The sequence below is a fragment of the Mytilus edulis genome, chromosome 4, assembly GCF_963676685.1.
Source record: "Mytilus edulis chromosome 4, xbMytEdul2.2, whole genome shotgun sequence".
Classification (NCBI taxonomy): Eukaryota; Metazoa; Mollusca; class Bivalvia; order Mytilida; family Mytilidae; genus Mytilus; species Mytilus edulis.
This window is the reverse complement of record NC_092347.1, coordinates 63,834,972-63,858,133: the sequence shown is the minus strand read 5'-3', so window position 1 is coordinate 63,858,133 and position 23,162 is coordinate 63,834,972. Positions and strand designations below refer to the sequence as shown.

The 23,162-nt window shown below is 31.8% G+C and overlaps 1 protein-coding gene across 2 annotated transcripts in view; it reads left to right on the top strand.

Annotated features, from left to right (window-relative positions):
- Nucleotides 1–2,896: 2,896 nt before the first annotated feature.
- Nucleotides 2,897–23,162, top strand: part of LOC139520219 (DNA mismatch repair protein Msh3-like) — a 29,880-nt gene continuing 9,614 nt past the window's right edge. For both annotated transcript variants that reach the window (XM_071312697.1, XM_071312696.1), the window contains exons 1-11: nt 2,897–3,165; nt 5,084–5,617; nt 8,726–8,842; nt 11,988–12,105; nt 15,019–15,140; nt 15,565–15,731; nt 17,717–17,823; nt 18,283–18,397; nt 19,532–19,726; nt 22,022–22,157; nt 22,663–22,850. In XM_071312697.1, the coding sequence (XP_071168798.1) occupies nt 2,980–3,165; nt 5,084–5,617; nt 8,726–8,842; nt 11,988–12,105; nt 15,019–15,140; nt 15,565–15,731; nt 17,717–17,823; nt 18,283–18,397; nt 19,532–19,726; nt 22,022–22,157; nt 22,663–22,850 (1,985 nt within the window). In that variant the 5' untranslated portion in view covers nt 2,897–2,979. The remainder of the gene's footprint in view (nt 3,166–5,083; nt 5,618–8,725; nt 8,843–11,987; nt 12,106–15,018; nt 15,141–15,564; nt 15,732–17,716; nt 17,824–18,282; nt 18,398–19,531; nt 19,727–22,021; nt 22,158–22,662; nt 22,851–23,162) is intronic.

Below are 23,162 nucleotides of genomic sequence, written 5' to 3'. Positions count from 1 at the left end.
ACATATACAGTTAGATTCGGCATATCAAAGAACCCCAATTATTCAATTTTGATGAAATCAAACAAAGTTTAATTTTGGACCCTTTGGGCCCCTTTTTCCTAAACTGTTGGGACCAAAACTCCCAAAATCAATACCAACCTTCCTTTTATGGTCATAAGCCTTGTGTTTAAATTTCATAGATTTGTATTTACTTATACTAACATTATAGTGCGAAAACCAAGAAAAATGCTTATTTGGGTCCCTTTTTGGCCCCTAATTCCTAATCTGTTGGGTCCTAAACTCCCAAAATAAATACCAACCTTCCTTTTGTGGTCATAAACATTTTGTTTAAATTTCATAGATTTCCATTTACTTAACCTAAGGTTATTGTGCAAAAACCAAGAAAAATGCTTATTTGGGCCCTTTATTGGCCCCTTATTCCTAAACTATTGAAACCAAAACTCCCAAAATCAATCCCAATCTTTCTTTTGTGGTCATAAACCTTGTGTCAAAATTTCATAGATTTCTATTAACTTAAACTAAAGTTATGGTGCGAAAACCAAGAAAATGCTTATTTGGGCCCTTTTTGGCCCCTTATTCCTAAAATGTTGGGACCAAAACTCCCAAAATCAATACCAACCTTCCTTTTATGGTCATAAATCTTGTGTTAAAATTTCATAGATTTCTATTCACTTTTACTAAAGTTAGAGTGCGAAAACTAAAAGTATTCGGACGCCGGACGACGACGACGACGACGACGTCGACGACGACGACGACGTCGACGACGACGACGACGACGACGCCGACGCCAACGTGATAGCAATATACGACGAAAATTTTTTCAAAATTTGCGGTCGTATAAAAAATAGAATAATCGAATTACACTGAAAATTGATTTTTTTTCCTCTCCAATTTTTATACGATTGCAATTTTTTTGGGGGGTTTGTATAATGCCATGATGTCATCCTCTGCATCTGTGTCGTCATCTTCTGAAGACACATTTGGTTTCCAGACAATAATTTTAGTCGAAGTATATGAATCCCTATAACATTTTACAAGAAGGCTCTATCAATACCACAAAAGGAAGGTTGGGATTTATTTTGGGGGTTATATATATGGTACCAACAGTTTAGGAATTAGGGGCACAAAAGGGGTAAAATATAAGCATTTTTGTAGTTTCCGGACAATAACATGTGTGTAAGTGTATGGATCTCTCTGAAATTGTACAACAAGGCTCCATATCACAAAGGGAAGGGTAGAATTGAGTATAGTGGTAGTGCCTCAAAACATGCAGGAATTCGGTGCAAAAAAAAAGGGACCAAAACAAGCATTTTTCTAGTTTCCAGACAATAACTTGTGTTATAAGTGTAGATATCTCTCTATAATTGTACTACAAGATTACATATCACAAAGGGAAGGCTGGGATTGATTTTGGGGATTATGGTACTGACTGTTAGGGAATTCGGGCCCAAAGTGGGCCAAAAACAAACCCTTTTGAAATTTGATTTTTTTTTTAGTTTCAAGAGGGGGGGGCAAGGGGTTTAACTGTTATGCTGTTATGGAGCAATTTAATTCTTTGTTATCTGTTATTTTGAAAATATATTTGCTGTTAGCTGTTATTGTCTTATTCTTTGTTAGCTGTTATTGGGCTTTTAGTTTTTTTGTTATCTGTTATTGTGATAATGTATTTGCTGTTAACTGTTATTGAAAATTGGAATGTTAGCATTTTTTAGCAATATTCGGTATAAATTGAAGATCATTGGCCATTGGGGTCTACCACTACTTATATGTTTGTCCCGTATTCAGAGAAGGATTCCATTAAAATATACCCATCACAGAAGTGAGGTCCAGGACAATTCAAGTATATCTTATGATTATCCTTTGTAATAAATTCCATTTTTTTTATGAATGTGTATATAGAATTATCTTAATTTTTTGTATGAGAATAATGTTCCTTGTTTTCCGTACGAACATATTAAATTAAAACAATTCTTAATATAACAAAAGGAAAACATTATAATAATGGCCAGGAATATCTGACAAGGATCTCAATTAAGGACTAGGTCCTATTAAACAACCACTTAACCTTTTATATAATATGGTACATAGACTCAGCTCTGTAATTCTTTTCAAAGCAGAACCAAATGCATTGTACAATGAAAGTTCCAACCATGTACTTGGGTCCGAAGCTGCACATAACTCATTACAAACAAAGATTTATTTCGTTTCAAGCCATTGTTTCCCTACTAAACTATCATGTAAAAATCTTGATTTATTTGCCACAAAGTCCTCTTTTTCTATTAAATGCAATGGAACAGTAAAAAATAATGCTTTGCATCAAGTTTCCCCTTGAAATATGTACAAAATGGCCTATCTCTATTATTCATTATATCTGTAGTTTTGATCAGTTTTGATACAATTGAAGTTTGAAAAGTTCGTAGAAAAATGGCTACAGAAGGGTACATAAACCTTTTAACAACTCTAAAATATCAATTGTTTGCAGTTTTTGACTCTTATCATGAAATATTTGTGATAGGTTAAAAGTGTCAATTTGAAAAATGATTAGCACAACAAGATGTATCCACCCTAAAAATAGGATGACACCATCACTTTTTAGCAGTTTAGTGGCTAGTATCATGAAAAAAAACCCCAGGAGTTCAACTATGTGAAAAGTGTTAGTCCAAATAATTATGACGACGTCATAATTATTTGGACTAGAAAAGTGTTAGTTGCAATAAGGTCCAGCACATTAACTAGACTGTTATACTAACTAGTATGTGATTATAAACAAAATATCACCAGTAAACGCTCGATTTTTTTCACCTGAATAAGCGAAGCAGTCACAATGAGCCTCTTGTTTATATTTATAATTTCCGGAAATATTTACAAAATCGTCCCGAAATTTGTATATTATTACACACAATACAAACTTCCGGGAAAATTTGCAAGTGCGGCAAAAAAAAAAAAATATGAACTTCTGAATATTTCTAACACACTATCATGTCCAAACGGAAAAGTATAAATTTGACAAAACTAAAATCAAAAGTAGACGAAAGCAGACAGGCAACACTTTCCAAATTCTTTCCGTCAAACACAACCGACAACAAGGCTAAAACATCGAAAAGCACTGAGGTCCAAGTGATAAATATAGATGATTCGCCGGTAAAATCTACGCCTCCAAGAAAGGTTATACATTAAATTTTGTTTAACTCCCAAATAGGTTATGACTGACAATTTCTAATTCCAGGGACATTTTTAAACATGATAAATAATATGAGGCAGGCATTACCTGTAAATGGGGACGAAGTCTGTATGAATTATTTTTTTGTTACTTAAATATTTGTTAAAAAAAAATAAACGGAAATACCGTAACGTTTCCGATTTTGGTTCTGTTGTTAGGGATTTTAGTTGTGACGTTATTTAAATTATGACGTCATATGCAATGTAAACAAAGAAACGCTATCATTAGGTAACGTTTTTTCATATCAAGGAATTATACACCTTATCGCTATTTGTCCGCCATTGCTGGAAATCACACAGGTTCCCGTAAAATTTTGACGTCATAAAACAAAATGTCTGACGCCACAATGGAAAAGTGATTGTTGTTGACGTCAAAAGTTCAAGCGGACGGGTCAGCCGGGAATAGCGATAAGGTGTATTAAAAATGAAATTGGTATTGCGCGTTCCTTCCTATTTTATACTAGACTGATAAATATATATTTTACTCAAAGTTTCATACAAACGAGACCGGAAAAAGGAAGTATATTGTACATTTCTGCGCAGGTCCGGGATTTCAAAACATGACATAAAAAAAATTGAACGATTTTGAGTTCATTAGTACAATGAAAAATTCGGGAAATTTTCCCGAATTTTTTTTTTTATTGAATTTTCTACTGTTATTGGGGACTTCGTCCCCATATTACAGCTATTGCAAATTTTAAACTTGATAAAGTTGAACAGTTGAATATTCTAACATCATGAACATGATTATGATATCGATGTTCTTCAAACGCTTTGAGTACACACCTGTGGTAAAATATGAATATGTTGTTTAGACTGTTCCAATCGTTTTCCCACTTCATATGCTTTTTGAATAAGCTATCTGACATCATAGAACGATGATCATTGAACGATGACGTAAAATATAAGCCTTTTACAGGTAAACATGTACGTCAAGCTTGTGAAACCTAAAATCATCACAACATGGAAATGTAAACAAACAATGCTTATATGTGTTATGAGCCATTTTTTTTTATACAAATAAGACGTGCAAGTAAAATAATCATTTAAATTCATCAGTACCTATCTAAATCCGTTATTGTAAATAGTTTATAAGCATGTTTATAGTGATGTCTTCTTTATGCTGAGTCAGCACAAATTTAAAGATTTTTTCCCATAGACACATTATTGCTTTAGATTTAAAAAGAGTTGCTTAGAAACCAGTAAAAACCCTTTGTAGTCTTATTCATTGAAAAGTCATGAATATGATGATTGCAGAAAGAAGGTTGAAAAAATCATGATAATGCTACCTTTAATTAAATCAAGCATAATATAGCTATTTGTGGCACACATTTGTTGATATTCTTTTAGTCAGCTAATAAGGTACAGTTATTGTAAAGTTTCAAAATCTTTCTCATTATTCATCCTTAGATATAACTAAGTAGCATTCCTCTTTCAATGTAATTAATGAGCAGTTTAACTACTGTACAACTACATGTAGCCCTTCAACACTAAGTTTGTGAGCTGTAACCTTGCACATGCTAGATGAATTTGACTCCAATCTTAATTTACTATGATTGCAAGTTTTCCTGTCAAATGTTGGTGGTTCTTTCAGGGCACTATAACCATGATAACATAATTCCTCCACCAATAAAACTGGGTTTTAAAATAACCAATGGTGCTGAACATGGCGTTAAAACACGAAAAAAAAAGGCAATCTGACAATGATATCCAGATTTAAGAGTTGTGCATGATATGCTCTTATTAACACAGTAAACATGAGCTCTGTACATGTAGAGCTCTTAACCGACTTGGTTACACTACAATGTACCACTCAGGCACTGTAATTAGTTTTAACAATTAATGTTCAGAAATTTCATTTTAGATTCCCCCATTTAGTCAAAAGAAAAGACCAAGAGAAGAAAATGTTTCTGAACACGATTTATCAAAAAAGAAATGTTTAGGTGTATCACCTGATAGCATCAATGGAAAGATATCTCCAGATGATGGACAACAACCACAATGCTCATCAAAAGTTACCCTAAATGAATCAACAATATTGAAATTAAAACAATTTGAACCAGATTTAGACAGAAAGAAAACAGAAATTAGTATTGAACAATTTAAGAAAAGAAATTTAGTAACAGCTGACAATGCAGCTAATAACAAGAGTAAACGTAGCGATTCTGACAGTGATGATGATGTGATAGTCAAAGATAATCGTTTATCAGTGTTCAGCCATTTACCTAAACATGCTCAATCACCAACCTCTAAAGGAAAATCACCAATCAACAAACAGACAAAAACTAAATATACACCACTGGAACAACAATATGTTGATATTAAAAATAAGTATCCTGATGCTTTACTACTGGTTGAATGTGGTTACAAATACAGATTCTTTGGAGATGATGCAGAGGTTTGAACATTAATCCTTATTTAGTCAGTCAGAAAAAAACCAATGTAACATTTAATGTATCACCAACAAGATTATAGATCATGATGTACAGATAATTAACATTACAATGTAAAAATTTATGTGGCTAGGTTAGTTCATCATGTTCATGTAGTAATGTGAAAAAAAATCTTTCACGGTTTGCCATATATAGATTTATAGGCATTTTTGGAAAATGACGCAGTCATTGTTCCATTACTGGCGACCTGAACTTCATTACATTTCTCTGCCTACCGCGCTTGGTTTCGTATTTACTATTTTCTATACAAACTGGAATTTGCTTGTGTTATCATTATGCATGAGAGGTTATTGTGTAGTAATCAGCCAGGAACCAGTTTACAAACTAACTGGTTTCTGCTTGTATTCCACTACACTCGAACAAAGTGTTGTAGTTTGATGGGAACCAGTTTAGAATTTGTAAACTACTAAACGTAATCGGTTATTTTTCATTCCGTTTTGGTGTTTCATACCGACTTTTATGGTTTGAATAAGCTTAAGACCCTTCACACATTAATGTGATAGGTATATTAAAGACTGTTTTACAAAAGGATGGAACTGTTTTGCTTTCAAAGTCGTACTATAGTGATATCTGTTATGTACGGATTTCCTCTTTCACCGGTTAATTTCTTCTTTTACACGTGCTTTTGAAACTTCCTGTTTAAACATCTCAAGTTTTAAAATTGTTTTTTGAGTGAATTTAACTTATTTTAACAATCATGAAGCGTTCCAGAATCATTTTCAAGCAGTTTCTTCTTCTCTTTGAGGATGGAAAATAGGGGTTTCTCAAGAAAATACCGCAAACGATCGCAGAGGAATTGAAACGTACAAGTCAAGTCGGCACCTGGTTAAATTGGCATCTAGTCAAATCGGCACCTATTTGACGTCAATTCGGCATCCAATAATATTTGTTAAAATATTTTCTATTCAATTAATTAATAACTGTTACCAAGTACATAGTGAATATGTTGTTGTGTATAAAGGTAAACAACGAAGCCCTTACCCAAGCTGTTGTTTTAACAATTAGACAATTATTAAAATAAAATGGAAAACTATGAGTCCCTTTCAATAAATCAAACTGTCATGCCAAATAATAAGCAAATTTAAGGTGTTTTTTTTTCAGTAAAGTTTAAAAAGCATTAAACAAACAATCCTGTAAAATGCTCAACTGGTTTAAATAATGCATAAACATATCCAATATCTCATGTATTAGTCCAAATAATTATGACGTCTGGCAAGGCTATTTTATTTTTTTTCTGTGATGTCTTCCTATGAAGTTCGTAGGAAGGCGTCCCAGAAAAAAATTAACATAGCCTTGCGGTCATAGAAAGGTGTCCCAGAATAAAATTAAAAAAGCCTTGCCAGACGTAATAATTATTTTGACTACTCATATATATATCATTAAAAATACACCAAAAAAGTCATTAAGTTGAGAAAAATAAATATATATACAAAATGTACATGAACACCCAAAAATGTGAAAGTTAGTATTTAACTCTTTTTGCTTAAATACTGAAAAATTTCTGGCAACCCCTTACTTATTTTTTACTCTTTTTGCTTAAAATACTGTTAAAATTTATATTTAACATGGGTGACGAATTGACTAAATCAGGTGTCGATTTAACCAGGTGCTGATTTGTCCAGGTGCCAATTTAACCAGGTGCCAGTTTGACTAGAATTCTTTGACAAATGTTTGAAATTACCTGAGTTTCATTAGACCTTTGATAACAGTAACAAAAAGATTATTTACTTAATATTTTGTGGGAGAAGGGGGTTCAGACTATGTGGTATCAGGTCTGTTCGCGCCCAATACACTTTCGCACCCTACACGTTCGCACCTCGCACGTTCGCACCCAAGGTCCGTTTGCACTCTACTCATTCGCGCCCAATTTTAATTCAAATTCAAGTTGAATAATTGGAAAATCACGATTGTTGTTTTAAATTGCTTTTGTGTAAATACTGAATGTATTTATAGCTTGGTATGAGTAAAACATTGAAGATTTTTAAGGAAAAACACAAAAGATAATTGTTTTTAACAGCTTGGTCCCTTTGATCTGAAACAACGAAACAATAAAATATAGGAACCAAAATATAGCAATCCACTATTATAACCAAAACATGATAAAATCTATTCAACACACAGAAAAAAACATATATATAGTCAGAATCTCACTTCATTTTGAAAGAAGTCAATGAAACAAAGTTATAGCAATACACTAACAAAACATGATTAAGAGTTATTCAACACAAAATAAAACGTTGACAAAATACCACTTTATTTAGAAGGGATTATTATAATTTTTAACAATACGCTATCTAAAACATGATTAAGATTTATTCAACACAAAAAAAAATGCTGTCTCACTTTATTTTGAGACAATGACAACAATTATACTTATAAGAAAACACTTGCTTACAGAGTTATTAAACACAAAACCAATTAAGATTGGGTGCGAACATGTAGGGTGTGAAAGTGAAAGGGACGAACATGAGTGGGCGCGAACGGACCCGGATTCAGACTATGTACCAGTGAGAAATATACAAGCCTTTCTACGGTATTTATTTGTACAATTCAGGTAGTCTTGACCTATTCATTTGTCTTAAAAAACAGCCAGTTGTCACCTTCACTTCACACACACACACATATACGAATATCAATTATATGCTTACGAGACATGTTGCATTGTTAAACTAATTACGGTATGTGAAAATCAAGACTTGCATAAAAACTATCCCAATATTAGAGACAGTGGCGTCATTTTTCTTCAGAGCTTTTAGCTCTTTGATTTAAAATTCTATATTAAATTTATTTTATAGATATTTGCAGTCAAACTTAGGCATCCTGGCATAGATTTTTATATGAAACCTGTCTTAGTTGGAATCGTTCTGAGGGGTTTTCTTTAATTAGAATATTTTATGGTGGAAGAGGAAATGTATAGCTGTGAAAGGGAAGAAACGTTCTTGTCCTTATCATTCTAATCATCTAATGTCTGTGTAATGAATAACATTTATTATGATAACTGTGAAAGTTAATAAATATGGAGGCATTTTATATTCCAACATCTCTTTATGCAGGTAGCAGCAAAAGTACTGAAGATATTTTGTCATCTTGATCATAATTTTATGACAGCATCCATTCCAACACACAGATTGTTTGTCCATGTACGAAGACTGGTATCTGCAGGATACAAGGTATAGAGACAAAACTGATGTATATACAGTACGCCCAAGGAGTTTGTAATCCCAAACTCCATACTCCGATATTTTTCATGGTGTAACACCAGGAAACTCCGACATCCCTCCCAAAATTATCGGAGAAATTTGGGAGTATTCCCTCCGACTTCCGCGTAAATCCGCTACCTTTTGTTTATTGTATTAGCGACATCTCTCCCAGTCTGGTGTGACGCGGTGTGACACCAGGTAATTAATTGCCCTAATCCGTCTGATCTATGCCGGCACGCGACAGTCAAGGTATGAGAGATTTCTAATGTAATTAAACAATTGTATTTCCTGTCTATTGATTATCAGGTTATATCTGATTGCTTGACACAAATGAAAGATTAAAATAAAAAGCAAAACGTTGTTGTTAATTCTTTCAATTACTCTGTACATTTTAATCAAGTTTTTAAACAACTATATTTGATTTTGACTTCCGTTTTTTTATCAGTAAATAAATATTTAATTTACTAAAAGAGATATAATTGTGCAACAATAAACGGAGACTAGCGCTGAATAAATGAGGGCAGTTTAAAAAAAAATTACACGTCTCAAAGTTTTTTATACTACAAGTAAAAAAGAAAATATTATTCCTTATCTGTTATGCTAATAATTCTACAAAATAAAAGTTTTAAAATCCAAAACGTTGTTGTTAATGCTTTCAATTGCATTAAAGTTTTATAAAAAAAAATTATACTTGATTATGACCTCGTTTTTTATTTATCGGTAATTGATATAACTTACGAAAAGAGACATACTTGCGTGAAAATAAACGGAAACTAACGCTGAAGGTATAAAATGTGAGCAGTGAGTTTAAAGAAAATTACGTGTCTTAAAACTTGTATATGCAAGTAAAAAAGAAAATACTATTCACCATTCGTTATGCTTAATAAGTCTACGGCATTTTCTCTTCACGATTAGCATTACTTTAGGATATAATACATTTCGGCTACAACAGGAATACTTCTATAGCTGCATCAACTCGTCGTTGCATAATATTCATTTACGCACAATACATGTAAACCTTTGTGTTGTATTTAGAACAGTTATCTTTAAATATTTTTAAAACAATTAATTGCCGTGGGAAGACGACACGCATCTCAGTGATCAACAGTGCGTGGTTGAACTTCGCTCACAATATTGAATGCTAAAAATAGTGACATCAATTTTGTCCACGAGATTTTTATTTGGCGGGAAATAGTATCATGTAACAGTAAACTCAGGTGACCTTTCTGGATAACCGTGGGAAAATTCATGTAATGATTGACATTTGTATGCCTTAAGATTGAGGCTCTAGAAGGTCCTTTTACAATTGATTAACCGGATTCTAAATTTTATTCCTTTTCTGAATAAACGAACATCAGCCTTTTATTTATACGTTTCTCAGTCAACAGAGGACATAAACCTGGACATTATTTATACTTCCATAGTCAACACTATACATTAATGGTAGATGAAAACAGGATGCATGTCGTTCAGTTCCTGATGGGCGTTGGTAGAGATCCTCTGTGAAAATGTGTCGATCGTAAAAATCCGATCCACATTTTTTTTTACATATTTCTTTCTTGTACGATACAATTTCATTTTAATATTCTATAGTATAAATTGTTGAAATACTTCTTTTTATATTTCGCCGAGGACTTTTAACAGCAGTAAAATACGGATTGCGCCAATCCAATTTTATTTTAAATAATAAAAGATCAATAACAGATCATAACAGATAAAAAACACATGATTTAATTTCTTCATATAATTAAATAAGGTTGTGATTATTGTGTTGTGTCTGGGCGGGGAATTATCTCAGTATTTATGAACATAGGGCTGCCACATTGCATACAAAACTATTTGTCACTTTACAATTTCTTTTTTAAATTCAAATATTTCAAGTCGGTAATCTACCGAGGTAGTGAAACATAATATTTTACATTTCAAAATAAATTGAAAGTAACAGAGTTCACTTGTTGGTCCGATAAATTAACTCTAGGGTTTGATTTAGATTGGACAAATTACCGTAAAAACAACATTTTGTTTTAAGCCAGTTGATATTAATTATATAATATTGAACTATTAATGAACCGGATATTCACTGAGTAGGTCATAAAAGGTTCTAATTGTGGTAAAATCATCTTTGTTGAAACTTTGTTGAAAAAAACAAAAATTATGACCTGATCGGACTATAATGAAAATACTAAATAAGTGTTTTATTCGTATTTTTATACGTTTTTACGTTTTATTTAATATGACAATGACATGGGCATATACATACAAGAATAATTATCTTATTTTAAATAAAAATGTCACACTTTTATCTGACAATGAATGGACATTTAAATAACGTATTTTAAAGCACACAGGTGCAATCAAGATCGATTAAATGTACAAAGGTAATAAATCTGGCTAATCCGATTATGTTGTCACGCGTCATTAATTTTCAGTTCATCTGATGGGCAATAAACCAATTAACAGTCACGCGGTGTTGGGAGAGAATCTTTGGAGGAAATTGGGAGTAGAATCCGTGATTCGCGGTGTCACACCGCTACACTCGGAAATCGGTGATAAAAGTTCGCGATTACAAACTCTCTGGGCGTACTGTAGTGGATGGTAGTAGATGTATAGTTCTCAACTATAATCCAAATTGATTTGAAATAAGAAAAAAATACATTGTATATGGGTAACTGTACATGTATGTCCTCCAATTCAGAAATATATTTTTGTTGAAATGAATGATTAGTAGTTTAGAAATATGTTTATACTGTTAATCAGAAATTATTGTGATGTTTTTTATAAATGCAAAAAGAAAGGGTCCAGTATCAGGTTTGCAAAAAAAACCTTGAATTTATAAAATAGATAGTGATTTAAAGTCATGAAATGTTTGCTCTTGCATTAAATAAGTTTTACTGTTTTGGCAGAGGTCTCAGATTAGCAGTATTAAATGCATGTATGCATCAATTTCTGAATCTACAGTTATTCAAAAGCATTGCAGACCTTTATAGCTTTGCATTGCCTGATGGAATAACAGATATTGACAAAATTATTTAAAAATAAGTGAAGACAATAACACTTTTGAAGTGGATAAATATTAACATTTATTATATGGTTACAGAAAATTTAAATATTGCAGGTTGGTGTTGTTAAACAAATGGAGACAGCAGCTTTGAAAGCAGCAGGTGACAACAAGAGTGCTCCATTTACCAGACAACTACAGTCATTGTATACCAAGTCTACATTGATTGGGGAAGGTACATATAATCATCTTGTTATTCTTTTTTATACGACCGCAAATTTTGAAAAAATTTTCGTCGTATATTGCTATCACGTTGGCGTCTGCGTCGTCGTCGTCGTCGTCGTCGTCGTCGTCGTCGTCGTCGTCGTCGTCCGTCGTCCGAATACTTTTAGTTTTCGCACTCTAACTTTAGTAAAAGTGAATAGAAATCTATGAAATTTTAACACAAGGTTTATGACCATAAAAGGAAGGTTGGTATTGATTTTGGGAGTTTTGGTCCCAACATTTTAGGAATAAGGGGCCAAAAAGGGCCCAAATAAGCATTTTCTTGGTTTTCGCACCATAACTTTAGTTTAAGTTAATAGAAATCTATGAAATTTTGACACAAGGTTTATGACCACAAAAGAAAGATTGGGATTGATTTTGGGAGTTTTGGTTTCAATAGTTTAGGAATAAGGGGCCAATAAAGGGCCCAAATAAGCATTTTTCTTGGTTTTTGCACAATAACCTTAGGTTAAGTAAATGGAAATCTATGAAATTTAAACAAAATGTTTATGACCACAAAAGGAAGGTTGGTATTTATTTTGGGAGTTTAGGACCCAACAGATTAGGAATTAGGGGCCAAAAAGGGACCCAAATAAGCATTTTTCTTGGTTTTCGCACTATAATGTTAGTATAAGTAAATACAAATCTATGAAATTTAAACACAAGGCTTATGACCATAAAAGGAAGGTTGGTATTGATTTTGGGAGTTTTGGTCCCAACAGTTTAGGAAAAAGGGGCCCAAAGGGTCCCAAAATTAAACTTTGTTTGATTTCATCAAAATTGAATAATTGGGGTTCTTTGATATGCCGAATCTAACTGTATATGTAGATTCTCAACTTTTGGTCCCGTTTTCAAATTGGTCTACATTAAGGTCCAAAGGGTCCAAAATTAAACTTAGTTTGATTTTGACAAAAAATGAATCGGTTGGGTTCTTTGATATGTTGAATCTAAAAATGTACTTAGATTCTTGATTATTGAAGTTTTTTTGGTCCAGTTTTCAAATTGGTCTACATTAAGGTCCAAAGGGTCCAAAATTAAACTTTGTTTGATTTCATCAAAAATTGAATCCTTGGGGTTCTTTGATATGCCAAATCTAACTGTGTATGTAGATTCTTCATTTTTGGTCCTGTTTTCAAATTTCAAATTCTACATTAAAGTCCAAAGGGTCCAAAATTAAACTAAGTTTGATTTTAACAAAAATTGAATTCTTGGGCCTCTTTGATATGCTGAATCTAAACATGTACTTAGATTTTTGATTATGGGCCCAGTTTTCAAGTTGGTCCAAATCAGGATCTAAAATTATTATATTAAGTATTGTGCAATAGCAAGTCTTTTCAATTGCACAGTATTGTGCAATGGCAAGAAATATCTAATTGCACAATATTGTGAAATAGCAAATTTTTTTTTAATTAGAGTTATCTTTCTTTGTCCAGAATAGTAAGCAAGAAATATCCTATTTGTGCAATAGCAAGAATTTTTTTTAATTGGAGTTATCTTTCTTTGTCCAGAATCAACTTAAATCTTTGTTATATACAATATACAATGTATATACACTTTTTACTACCAACTGATAAATTTAAATAATCTTTACCATTCAGTGATAACAAGCAGTTTTTTTACATCTTAATATTTTATGATGTATTTAAATGAGTAGTTATTGTTGCAAACTCCATTAGAAATTTAAATTGATATCAGTTTTGAAAAAGGGAAACGGGGATGTGAAAAAAAAGGGGGGTGTTAAATTTTTCTCATTTCAGATTTCATAAATAAAAAGAAAATTTCTTCAAACATTTTTTTGAGAGGATTAATATTCAACAGCATAGTGCTCAAAGGCAAAAAAAACCTTTTAAGTTCATTAGACCACATTCATTCTGTGTCAGAAACCTATGCTGTGTCAACTATTTAATTTTAGATTTAAAAAGTTTGAAGAAGAAATCTTTAATAGATTTGTAAAATCTTGGCATTTGTTTTGTGTAAAAAAAACCCATGTAATGTCAAAAATTTGATCACAATCCAAATTCAGAGCTGTATCATGCTTGAATGTTTTGTCCATACTTGCCCCAACTGTTCAGGGTTCGACCTCTGCGGTCGTATAAAGCTGCGCCCTGCGGAGCACCTGGTTTGTGTTTGCTGCATAGTGCTTTACATTGTAAATGGAACTTGAGTTTCTACTGTGTTGTCAAACTTCTTTGCTGTTACCGACATTTCAATTAAGTTAGCATAGCCAAAAAAAGAAAGCTTCTCTGATGTTATAATGCAAAAAAAGTTATTTTTATTTGGTCACTGTCAATGCTTAGACAGCTTATAAATTTTCATTCTATCCTAGGACAATCATCCAATGGAACCTTTTACCAGCTACTGCTGTCTAATACACCATAGTTGAAGCATTCAGAGAACCGATTTCTATATCCCTTCTTAACCAATACTACACCATGTAATTGCAACACCTTGTAAATAGTTTTATCTTATCAGGGAAAATCAAAGACAAGTTATTATTTCTTTATTAAATTTTTGTTGTAAATATAAAATTGTAAATTTTACCCACGCATGCACGGCACATAGTCATCAATATTATGATGGAGTGCGGAAACTGAAAGAAGAAAAAGAAGATGAAGGGAAATGTTAAGTAAATATCAGAACAAAAGATAAAATGACATGTCTAAACAACTGTGATATACATGTATAAGGATATACTTCAAGTTTTTTTTGTAACTTTAGGTGAAAAAAAGATGCAATGCGTACTCTATGATGTTTATTGTCAATAACTTGAAATATTTTCAGAATGCATTTGTAATGCTCATAGATAATGAAAATATTGTTGACAGATGTTTTATAAAATCCTAATTTTTTGCAAATATGCTAATGTATCTCACATGTTTTTCAGATGTAAATCCCATCTCAGGGGAGACAACTGGAGAGGTTGCTGTTGAGGAGCAGATGTCATTTCTGTTGTGTGTGTATGAGACCCCACCAGATAAAACTAAACAGACATGTATTGGAATTCTGGTATTTCATTGGTTCAGATAAATTTTGATTTTCTACTTGAAATCTCTTCCATTTTAATCTGGAATTAATCTTTTTAGTAGGATGTCTTTCCTTTTTATAGATAAATGTTCATTTTTTTATTTTGAAATACTGAAAACTTTTAAGCATTCAAACACAATTTATTTTATTGATACAGTAAACATTTGTTTCAATTTGCAGAATTCATTTGCAATTTCAGACATGACATGTGCATATTTAACATTGTTATATAAAATTAAAATTAAAATATTTCTGTTCTAGAATTTGTTTTTCATTTCCTTAATGACAAAATAATCCTAACAGTTTTATAGTAATTTCTCTACTTTGTAGAATATATTTTCAAGTTAATTTGTGTCAGTTATAAAATAGAGAAAATAAAGTGATAGCATGTTTATTATTTTCTTAGGCTGTTCAACCTTCAACTGGTGACATCATATATGATTGTTTCAATGATGATGACACAAGAAGTGAACTGGAAACCAGAATTACTCACATACAGCCAGCAGAAATACTGATACCTTGTAACCTGTCTCCAAAAACGGAGAAAATTATCAAAGGGATTATAGATATTAGGTAATATTACAAGAGAATGTCAACAGTCCAGTTGGTAACCTTTTATTGGTGCAAAAAGCTAGAATGCCTGGAAAGAACCACTGACCTTCTCTAAGATTGATGTAGCGCTCACCTGCCGCTTGCTGGATTTAATCTCACAATCTAAGTGTTGACAGGCTAGTGACACCTTAGTGTTGTCAGGCTAAAGATATAGTAGTTTTACTGCTTAGACCACTCTGCCACCCAGGCCCCTCTTCATTCATGGGATGTACTTAGGATTTCATTAAATTATATATGCAACATTGTGAATGACTTTAAATATACTGTAAGCCAATTGATATTTTCCTAATTAGTTCCCTACCAACGTAGTCGATGATGAGGTTTGCACTCCATCCGTCTGCCTGTCTGTCCATCCCTCAGTCTGGCAAATTAGTTTTCCACACTTTTTTTTATATTGTGATTTTATTTTAATATTAGATACTACCTGATACCTGATTATTTGTTTGCATGAATTTGTTTGGTTTTCACTGACAAAGCAACAGATTTTATTATAAACTTGTGAAACTTTTCCATGTGGAGGTTAGATTTTTTACAATACACACACAGTAGTAAAAATATATGAATTCCTTAAGTATGGACAATTAAACAATAGAATTTTTACTTTTTTCATAAAAAACCAACCCTATAGTAAAGTGAATCTGGCTGTTCGTCCTGAAAGGGAGATGTGGACTTCCATGGTTGATACAGGTTATAAAATGAAAGACCCATTACCATGATTACTATTTATATAAGTATAGATGTATTGCCTATTATTGTCGAGCCTTCGACTTTAGTCGAAAAAGCAAGACTAAGCGATCCTACATTCTGTCGTCGTCGGCGTCGTCCACAAATATTCACTCTGTGGTTAAAGTTTTTGAAATTTTAATAACTTTCTTAAACTATTCTGAATTTCTACCAAACTTGGACAGAAGCTTGTTTATGATCATAAGATAGTATCAAGAAGAAAATTTTGTAAAAATAAATTTCTACTTTTCCATATTTTACTTATAAATGGACTTAGTTTTTTCTGCGAGGAAACATTACATTCACTCTGTGGTTAAAGTTTTAAAAATTTTAATAACTTTCATAAACTATCCTTGATTTGTACCAAACTTGGACAGAAGCTTGTTTATGATCATAAGATAGTATCAAGAAGAAAATTTTGTAAAAGTAAATTTCCACTTTTTCGTATTTTACTTATAAATGGACTTAGTTTTTTTTGCCAGAAACAAAACATTCACTCTGTGGTTTAAGTTTTTAAAATTTTTATAATGTTCTTAAACTATCCTTGATTTGTACCAAACTTGGACAGAAGCTTGTTTCTGATCATAAGATATTATTCAGAAGAAAATTTTGCAAAAAAAAAATCACTTTTTTCGTATTTTACTTATAAATGGACTTAGTTTTTCTTCCAGTTAACATTGCATACAGTCTGCAGTTAAAGCTTATAAAACATTTATTAGATTCATAAACTATCCTGGATTTTTTACCAAACTTGGAAGCTTCTTTCAATCAAAAGACAGTATCGAGAGGGAAATCTTTATTGATGTTTTTCCTCATTTTTGTTGAGTCTGCAATTAACAGCAAAAGTAGGCGAGACACTGGGTTCCGTGGAACCCTTACGAATTTTTGTATAGCAATATAATATTTTCCACAGAAAGTAACCAAAAGTTAGCGTGCAATAAATTCAAATATTGCACTAGTGCAATAAATCTTCAAAATTCATGACGTCATCAACGACAAAATCTTAGTTTAAACCAATTTCTACTTTTAGATATTATATTGCTATACAATAAAAGGGTTATTGCATGAATATTAGGGAATATTGTCCCTCGTAGAACATATATTGCACTCGCAAGCTCTTGCAATATAAAATTCTACTCGGGACAATATTCCCCAATATTTATGCAATAACCCTATAATATTAGTATCAGTATACTGTAAACTTTCTCAATCTTTATTTGCAGTACATCAGAAGATGACAGAATAAGATTAGAAAGACAATCAGAGGAGCATTTTGAATATGAACAGGCATTTCAGACAGTTTCAGATTTCTACAAGTCTGATGCTAAATGTATGTAACATGTAATATATGATATCAAATATTTATTTTTAAAAACGGTAATTCATAATGTACTATAAACCAATTTATTTTGAGTGGGATTTATCTTTGTTAATTTCATAAGTAGTAAAATATTGAAAATTTAAATTGCATGAATATGTAAAACTTGGATTTACTTATATATAAATACATCAAGATAATGAGAAACTCATGAATAAATAGAGTGCATTTAAATCGGTTGAAATGCTAAATGCAAATAAAGTATCTATGATAATAAGTTGGTTTCACAGTATCTTGGAATAACATTAACTTTATGTGAATTGTGTTGAGAAAAAAACCTACCATACAATATATCTTTTGTACTCAAAAATGAATATGTAAATTATTTACAACCAAAAGCTTTAAAAAAACAGATGTATATAATTGTTACAATGTAAAGTTATATGCAAGTTCACTCCATCTTCATTATAGGTGCTGGTAAAATTCAGGAGATCATAAATTTACCCAAGCCAGTTATAAGCTGTTTGTCTGGTGTTTTGGTGTACCTCAAGGATTTTGGACTAAGCCAGATTTTGAAACTTACAGGGTATATTTCTTATATATATTTTTTTTTTGTCAATAAGGACAAACAAAAAAATATGTGAGTTTACTGTACCTCTAGCTACCCTACTTTTCATCCCCAACCACAAAAAGTTTTTTTTTTTACCATTTTTGATTAAGCACTGTTAAAGTCACAATGTTGCTCCCATAGACTCAATGGGAATAAAAAAAACCAAAAAAATCCCTACCTATCTAATCTTTTTTTTTCAGCATGTGTCAGTAAACACACATATTTTTTTTTGACTAAATAGGAGACATTGCCTAGTAAGGAATTTAAGCAATTGTGTAACTTTTATCAAAGATGCAAAGAATTTGAATCAGAGATAAACATTCCAAAATAGCTAAATAAAACATAAATCAATCATCTAACTGCTATAATAAAATGAGAAATTGAGATCAAGTTTAAAAACATTGAAGAAGCATCCATTTTCTAAAAGGTATTGAATGAGGAATTGCCACAACTTTCCAGTACCTTTTCTTCACACTAGTTTATATATACACATAATTCTTCTTGAAAGATTATTTTATATATAATTTAAACTTTGATGTCTGGTTATTCTCTGATTTCTATGTTTTTACAACATTTTGCATGATATCTCTGTTAACTGGACTATCTGCAGGTGCATACTTTGACCACATAAGTGATTAGACAAAACTTGTATAGGCCAGATATAAAAAATATTTTTAATAACCGACATACTTAATGCATATTATCTTCCTGATTTTGGGGTATAAGAAACATAGATTTTCATATTCACAAATCTACAGTATAAGTTAACCCTAGTCATTTTTCAATTCCAAAGGCATGGTCAGTTGTTGGAATATTTCCAATAAAGCAGTAGTTATATAATTAAAAAAAAATAGAATATCTTGTTCTTTATCTTCATGGAATAGTGGTTTTTTTTCACTTTTCTTTAAAAATACCTATATTTTCATTTTAATTCTATGTATTCTGTTGAACTTTGTTTTTTTCGACACTTGAATATATCTGATCCATTTAGATTGATTTGCATTCACTTCACTAAACTACCATGTATGCCTGAAAAGAGATCGGAGGCCTATGTAGCCATATTAGATTATATTTTCATAATAGTAGGATAATTTATTTTTATTTTTTTAGGAATTTTTGTCAGTTTTCTACAAAATCACTCTACATGCAGCTACAAACTAGTGTACTCAGGAATTTAGAAGTGTTTCAAAATCTTACTGATGGAAAGGAGAAGGGTTCATTATTTTGGGCTGTTAATCAGACTGTTACTAGATTTGGAGGTAGAATGTTAAAGTCATGGTTGAAAAAGCCATTACTTTCAGCAAAGTGAGTACCATTATACTGAGGCAAATATATTTTATAAAATTATTTTGTCAATACTTTCCATGCCTAAATTTGCCTGAATTTTATTTTTACTCTACACATATTATACTTTTATGTGAGAGAAAGGTGGAAGTAAGATTTAAGACATTATTTGATCCCTGAAATTGCATTTATAGTAAAAGGAGTATGTTTAGTAAAGACAATATTTTGCCCAAGTATTAACCCTTACCATGCTGAATTGTTTTCAGAAAATGTATAATTTTCGATTATTTTGCCCCAAAGTTGGTCATCAGGTGCAAAAAGCGTCAATTTTGACGATTTTTCGTCCTTTATCTTGACCCAGAAGACCCAGGGATACTGGTAAAGGTATCCAGCTGTATCCTACATGTAGAGTGGACCCTAGTTAACAAATTGACCCAACAGTTGTTAGGTGGGAGTGAATCTTATCTTGGTTCAGCAGTCTACAGAAGGTCATTTGGACCAAAAATACGGAATTTCACGATTTTTTGCGATTTTTGACTTCAAATGGACCCAAAACCGGAAGTAGTCGTTTCCTATGCGTATTTCAATAATAATAACGATCAGTAGTTATATGGCCGTCAGTTTGCACTATTTTTGCAAGTTTTATGCCTCTGAACTTCCTGTCTAAGACACAGATGTGAAGCCCACCCCTCCAGAAAACCTAGTTCAGCTGATTTCAATTTTCCAAGTCCGTATTTGTTCTCAAAATGCGACTTATACATGAGAAACATGAATATTGATAGCCTCAGGTTGACGGAACATGCATAACTTTTTAAATAAGTATCATAAAGTGGACTTCTAAAAGTATGGAACGCCATTGGAGCCAAATAACAGTGATCTGGGTACGCCCGTCATATGACGGTCACTGCATGGTAAAGGTTAAGGGACAACATCAAAAGTTCAATGTAGGATAAAAAACTTAATTCACATAGTTTTTTCACTGACCCCCACCCCCTCTTAACTTAATTTGGGAAAAATTGATTGACCAATATGGATATATGTAAAATTGATTTTAGATAAACAAAACTTGCAGCAATTTTAACCCCCCACCCCCAAACTATTTGATTTAAGTTTGTTTTATCATACATTGATCTTTTGATGTTGTCCCTAAGTCCATTTTTATGCCCCGTCTACGATAGTAGTAGGGGCATTATGTTTTCTGGTCTGTGCGTCCGTTCGTCCGTCTGTTCTTTCGTCCGTTCGTCCGTCTGTCCCATGTCAGGTTAAAGTTTTTGGTCGAGGTAGTTTATGATGAAGTTGAAGTCCAATCAACTTGAAACTTAGTATACATGTGCCCTATGATATGATCTTTCTAATTTAAATGCCAAATTAGAGTTTTGACCCCAATTTTACGGTTCACTGAACATAGAAAATGATAGTGCAAATTTCAGGTTAAAGTTTTTGGCTTCAGGTTAAAGTTTTTGGTCAAGGTAGTTTTTGATGAAGTTGAAGTCCAATCAACTTGAAACTTAGTATACATGTGCCCTATGATATGATCTTTCTAATTTAAATGCCAAATTAGAGTTTTGACCCCAATTTTACGGTTCACTGAACATAGAAAATGATAGTGCAAATTTCAGGTTAAAGTTTTTGGCTTCAGGTTAAAGTTTTTGGTCAAGGTAGTTTTTGATGAAGTTGAAGTCCAATCAACTTGAAACTTAGTATACATGTGCCCTATGATATGATCTTTCTAATTTAAATGCCAAATTAGAGTTTTGACCCCAATTTTACGGTTCACTGAACATAGAAAATTATAGTGCAAATTTCAGGTTAAAGTTTTTGGCTTCAGGTTAAAGTTTTTGGTCAAGGTAGTTTTTGATGAAGTTGAAGTCCAATCAACTTGAAACTTAGTATACATGTGCCCTATGATATGATCTTTCTAATTTAAATGCCAAATTAGAGTTTTGACCCCAATTTTACGGTTCACTGAACATAGAAAATGATAGTGCAAATTTCAGGTTAAAGTTTTTGGTCAAGGTAGTTTTTGATAAAGTAGAAGTCCAATCAACTTGAAACTTAGTATACATGTTCCCTTTGATAAGATCATTCTAATTTTAATGCCAAATTAGAGAATTTATTCCAATTTCACAGTCCTTTAAACATAGAAAATGATAGTGCGAGTGGGGCATCCGTGTACTGTGGACACATTCTTGTTTTAACCAATATTGATGCTATAAAACTTGATTAACATGATTAATGGATTGATATTTTTTAAGGCAACCAAATTATATTCTGTGACCTCAATCATTAATAATAATCTAAATTTATTGATTTCAGACATATTCTAGATAGACAAGAAGCAATACATGAGTTACTAAGGGGCAAAAATGCACAGGTTCTAGCTAACCTCAGAGGTTCATTGTCACAGACACCTGACTTAGAAAAAGGAATCAGTTCAGTATATTACAAAAAGGTGCATTTAGAGAAAAGGGTTTACCACTACATGATATTTTTGCTGTGGGAAATAGGGTTTAAAACAATTACAATTGTTTTGCAAATAAAAAGAAAGATTATGGTTGTTTTAAAAAAAAAAGTGTTGTCAAGCCCTCATACACATCTTCCTCAAATAGCAGTTGATTAAATCTTAAAGATTCGAAGAAAAAAATTGTGATTATTCTTGAAAGGAAGAAAAAAAATGAATTAAGATTTTAGAATGTAAAAAAATGTTGAGAAATGTTTGCATAGTTTACACATAAAAGGTTTAACCATTTGAATTGCATCATTTGAATTATTATATGCAAGTTTTATAAAAATTACATAGAGACAAATCATAAAATTTGCGTGGCCTAAATTAACAGCTTCATGTAACATAAATAAGAGTAAAATGCATGTCTTTTTACTATAATTTCCTATTAAAGAACAAATTTTGATTTATATTTATTTTTCCACAAATATAAGATATTTTTTTCATATTTCAGTGTAGTGTGCTGGAGTTTTTCTTTGTATGCAAGTCTCTAATTAAATGGAGTGAAGATGTCCAGCTAATAACCAAACAGTTAGATGGGACCTTATCATCAGAAATACTCACTGATATACTCAATGATATTCCACAGTTATTGGAAGATGTTAAATCCTTATTAAATGCTTTACACGAAAATAATGTCCGGTTTGTATGATTTTTTGTTTTGTGATATATCATGAAGGAAATTATGGTATTTATTAAAACTGTTTACTATTGTGAATTGATCTTGTTTTACCCTTGGTTTGGCCAAAAATCAAATATTATATCACACTTGATCAATTGGACCTCATTTAAATTTGTTAAACAATTATTTATGACTTTATTGTAGCTACAACAAACAAATATCCATTAAAATGGCTTTATGAATAGAATATCATTTGCCTTTGACAAAGCCTAAGGAAAATGTCAGAATTATATGGTTTGCGACTGTTTTTTTTTTTATCTGTTTGTGAAATG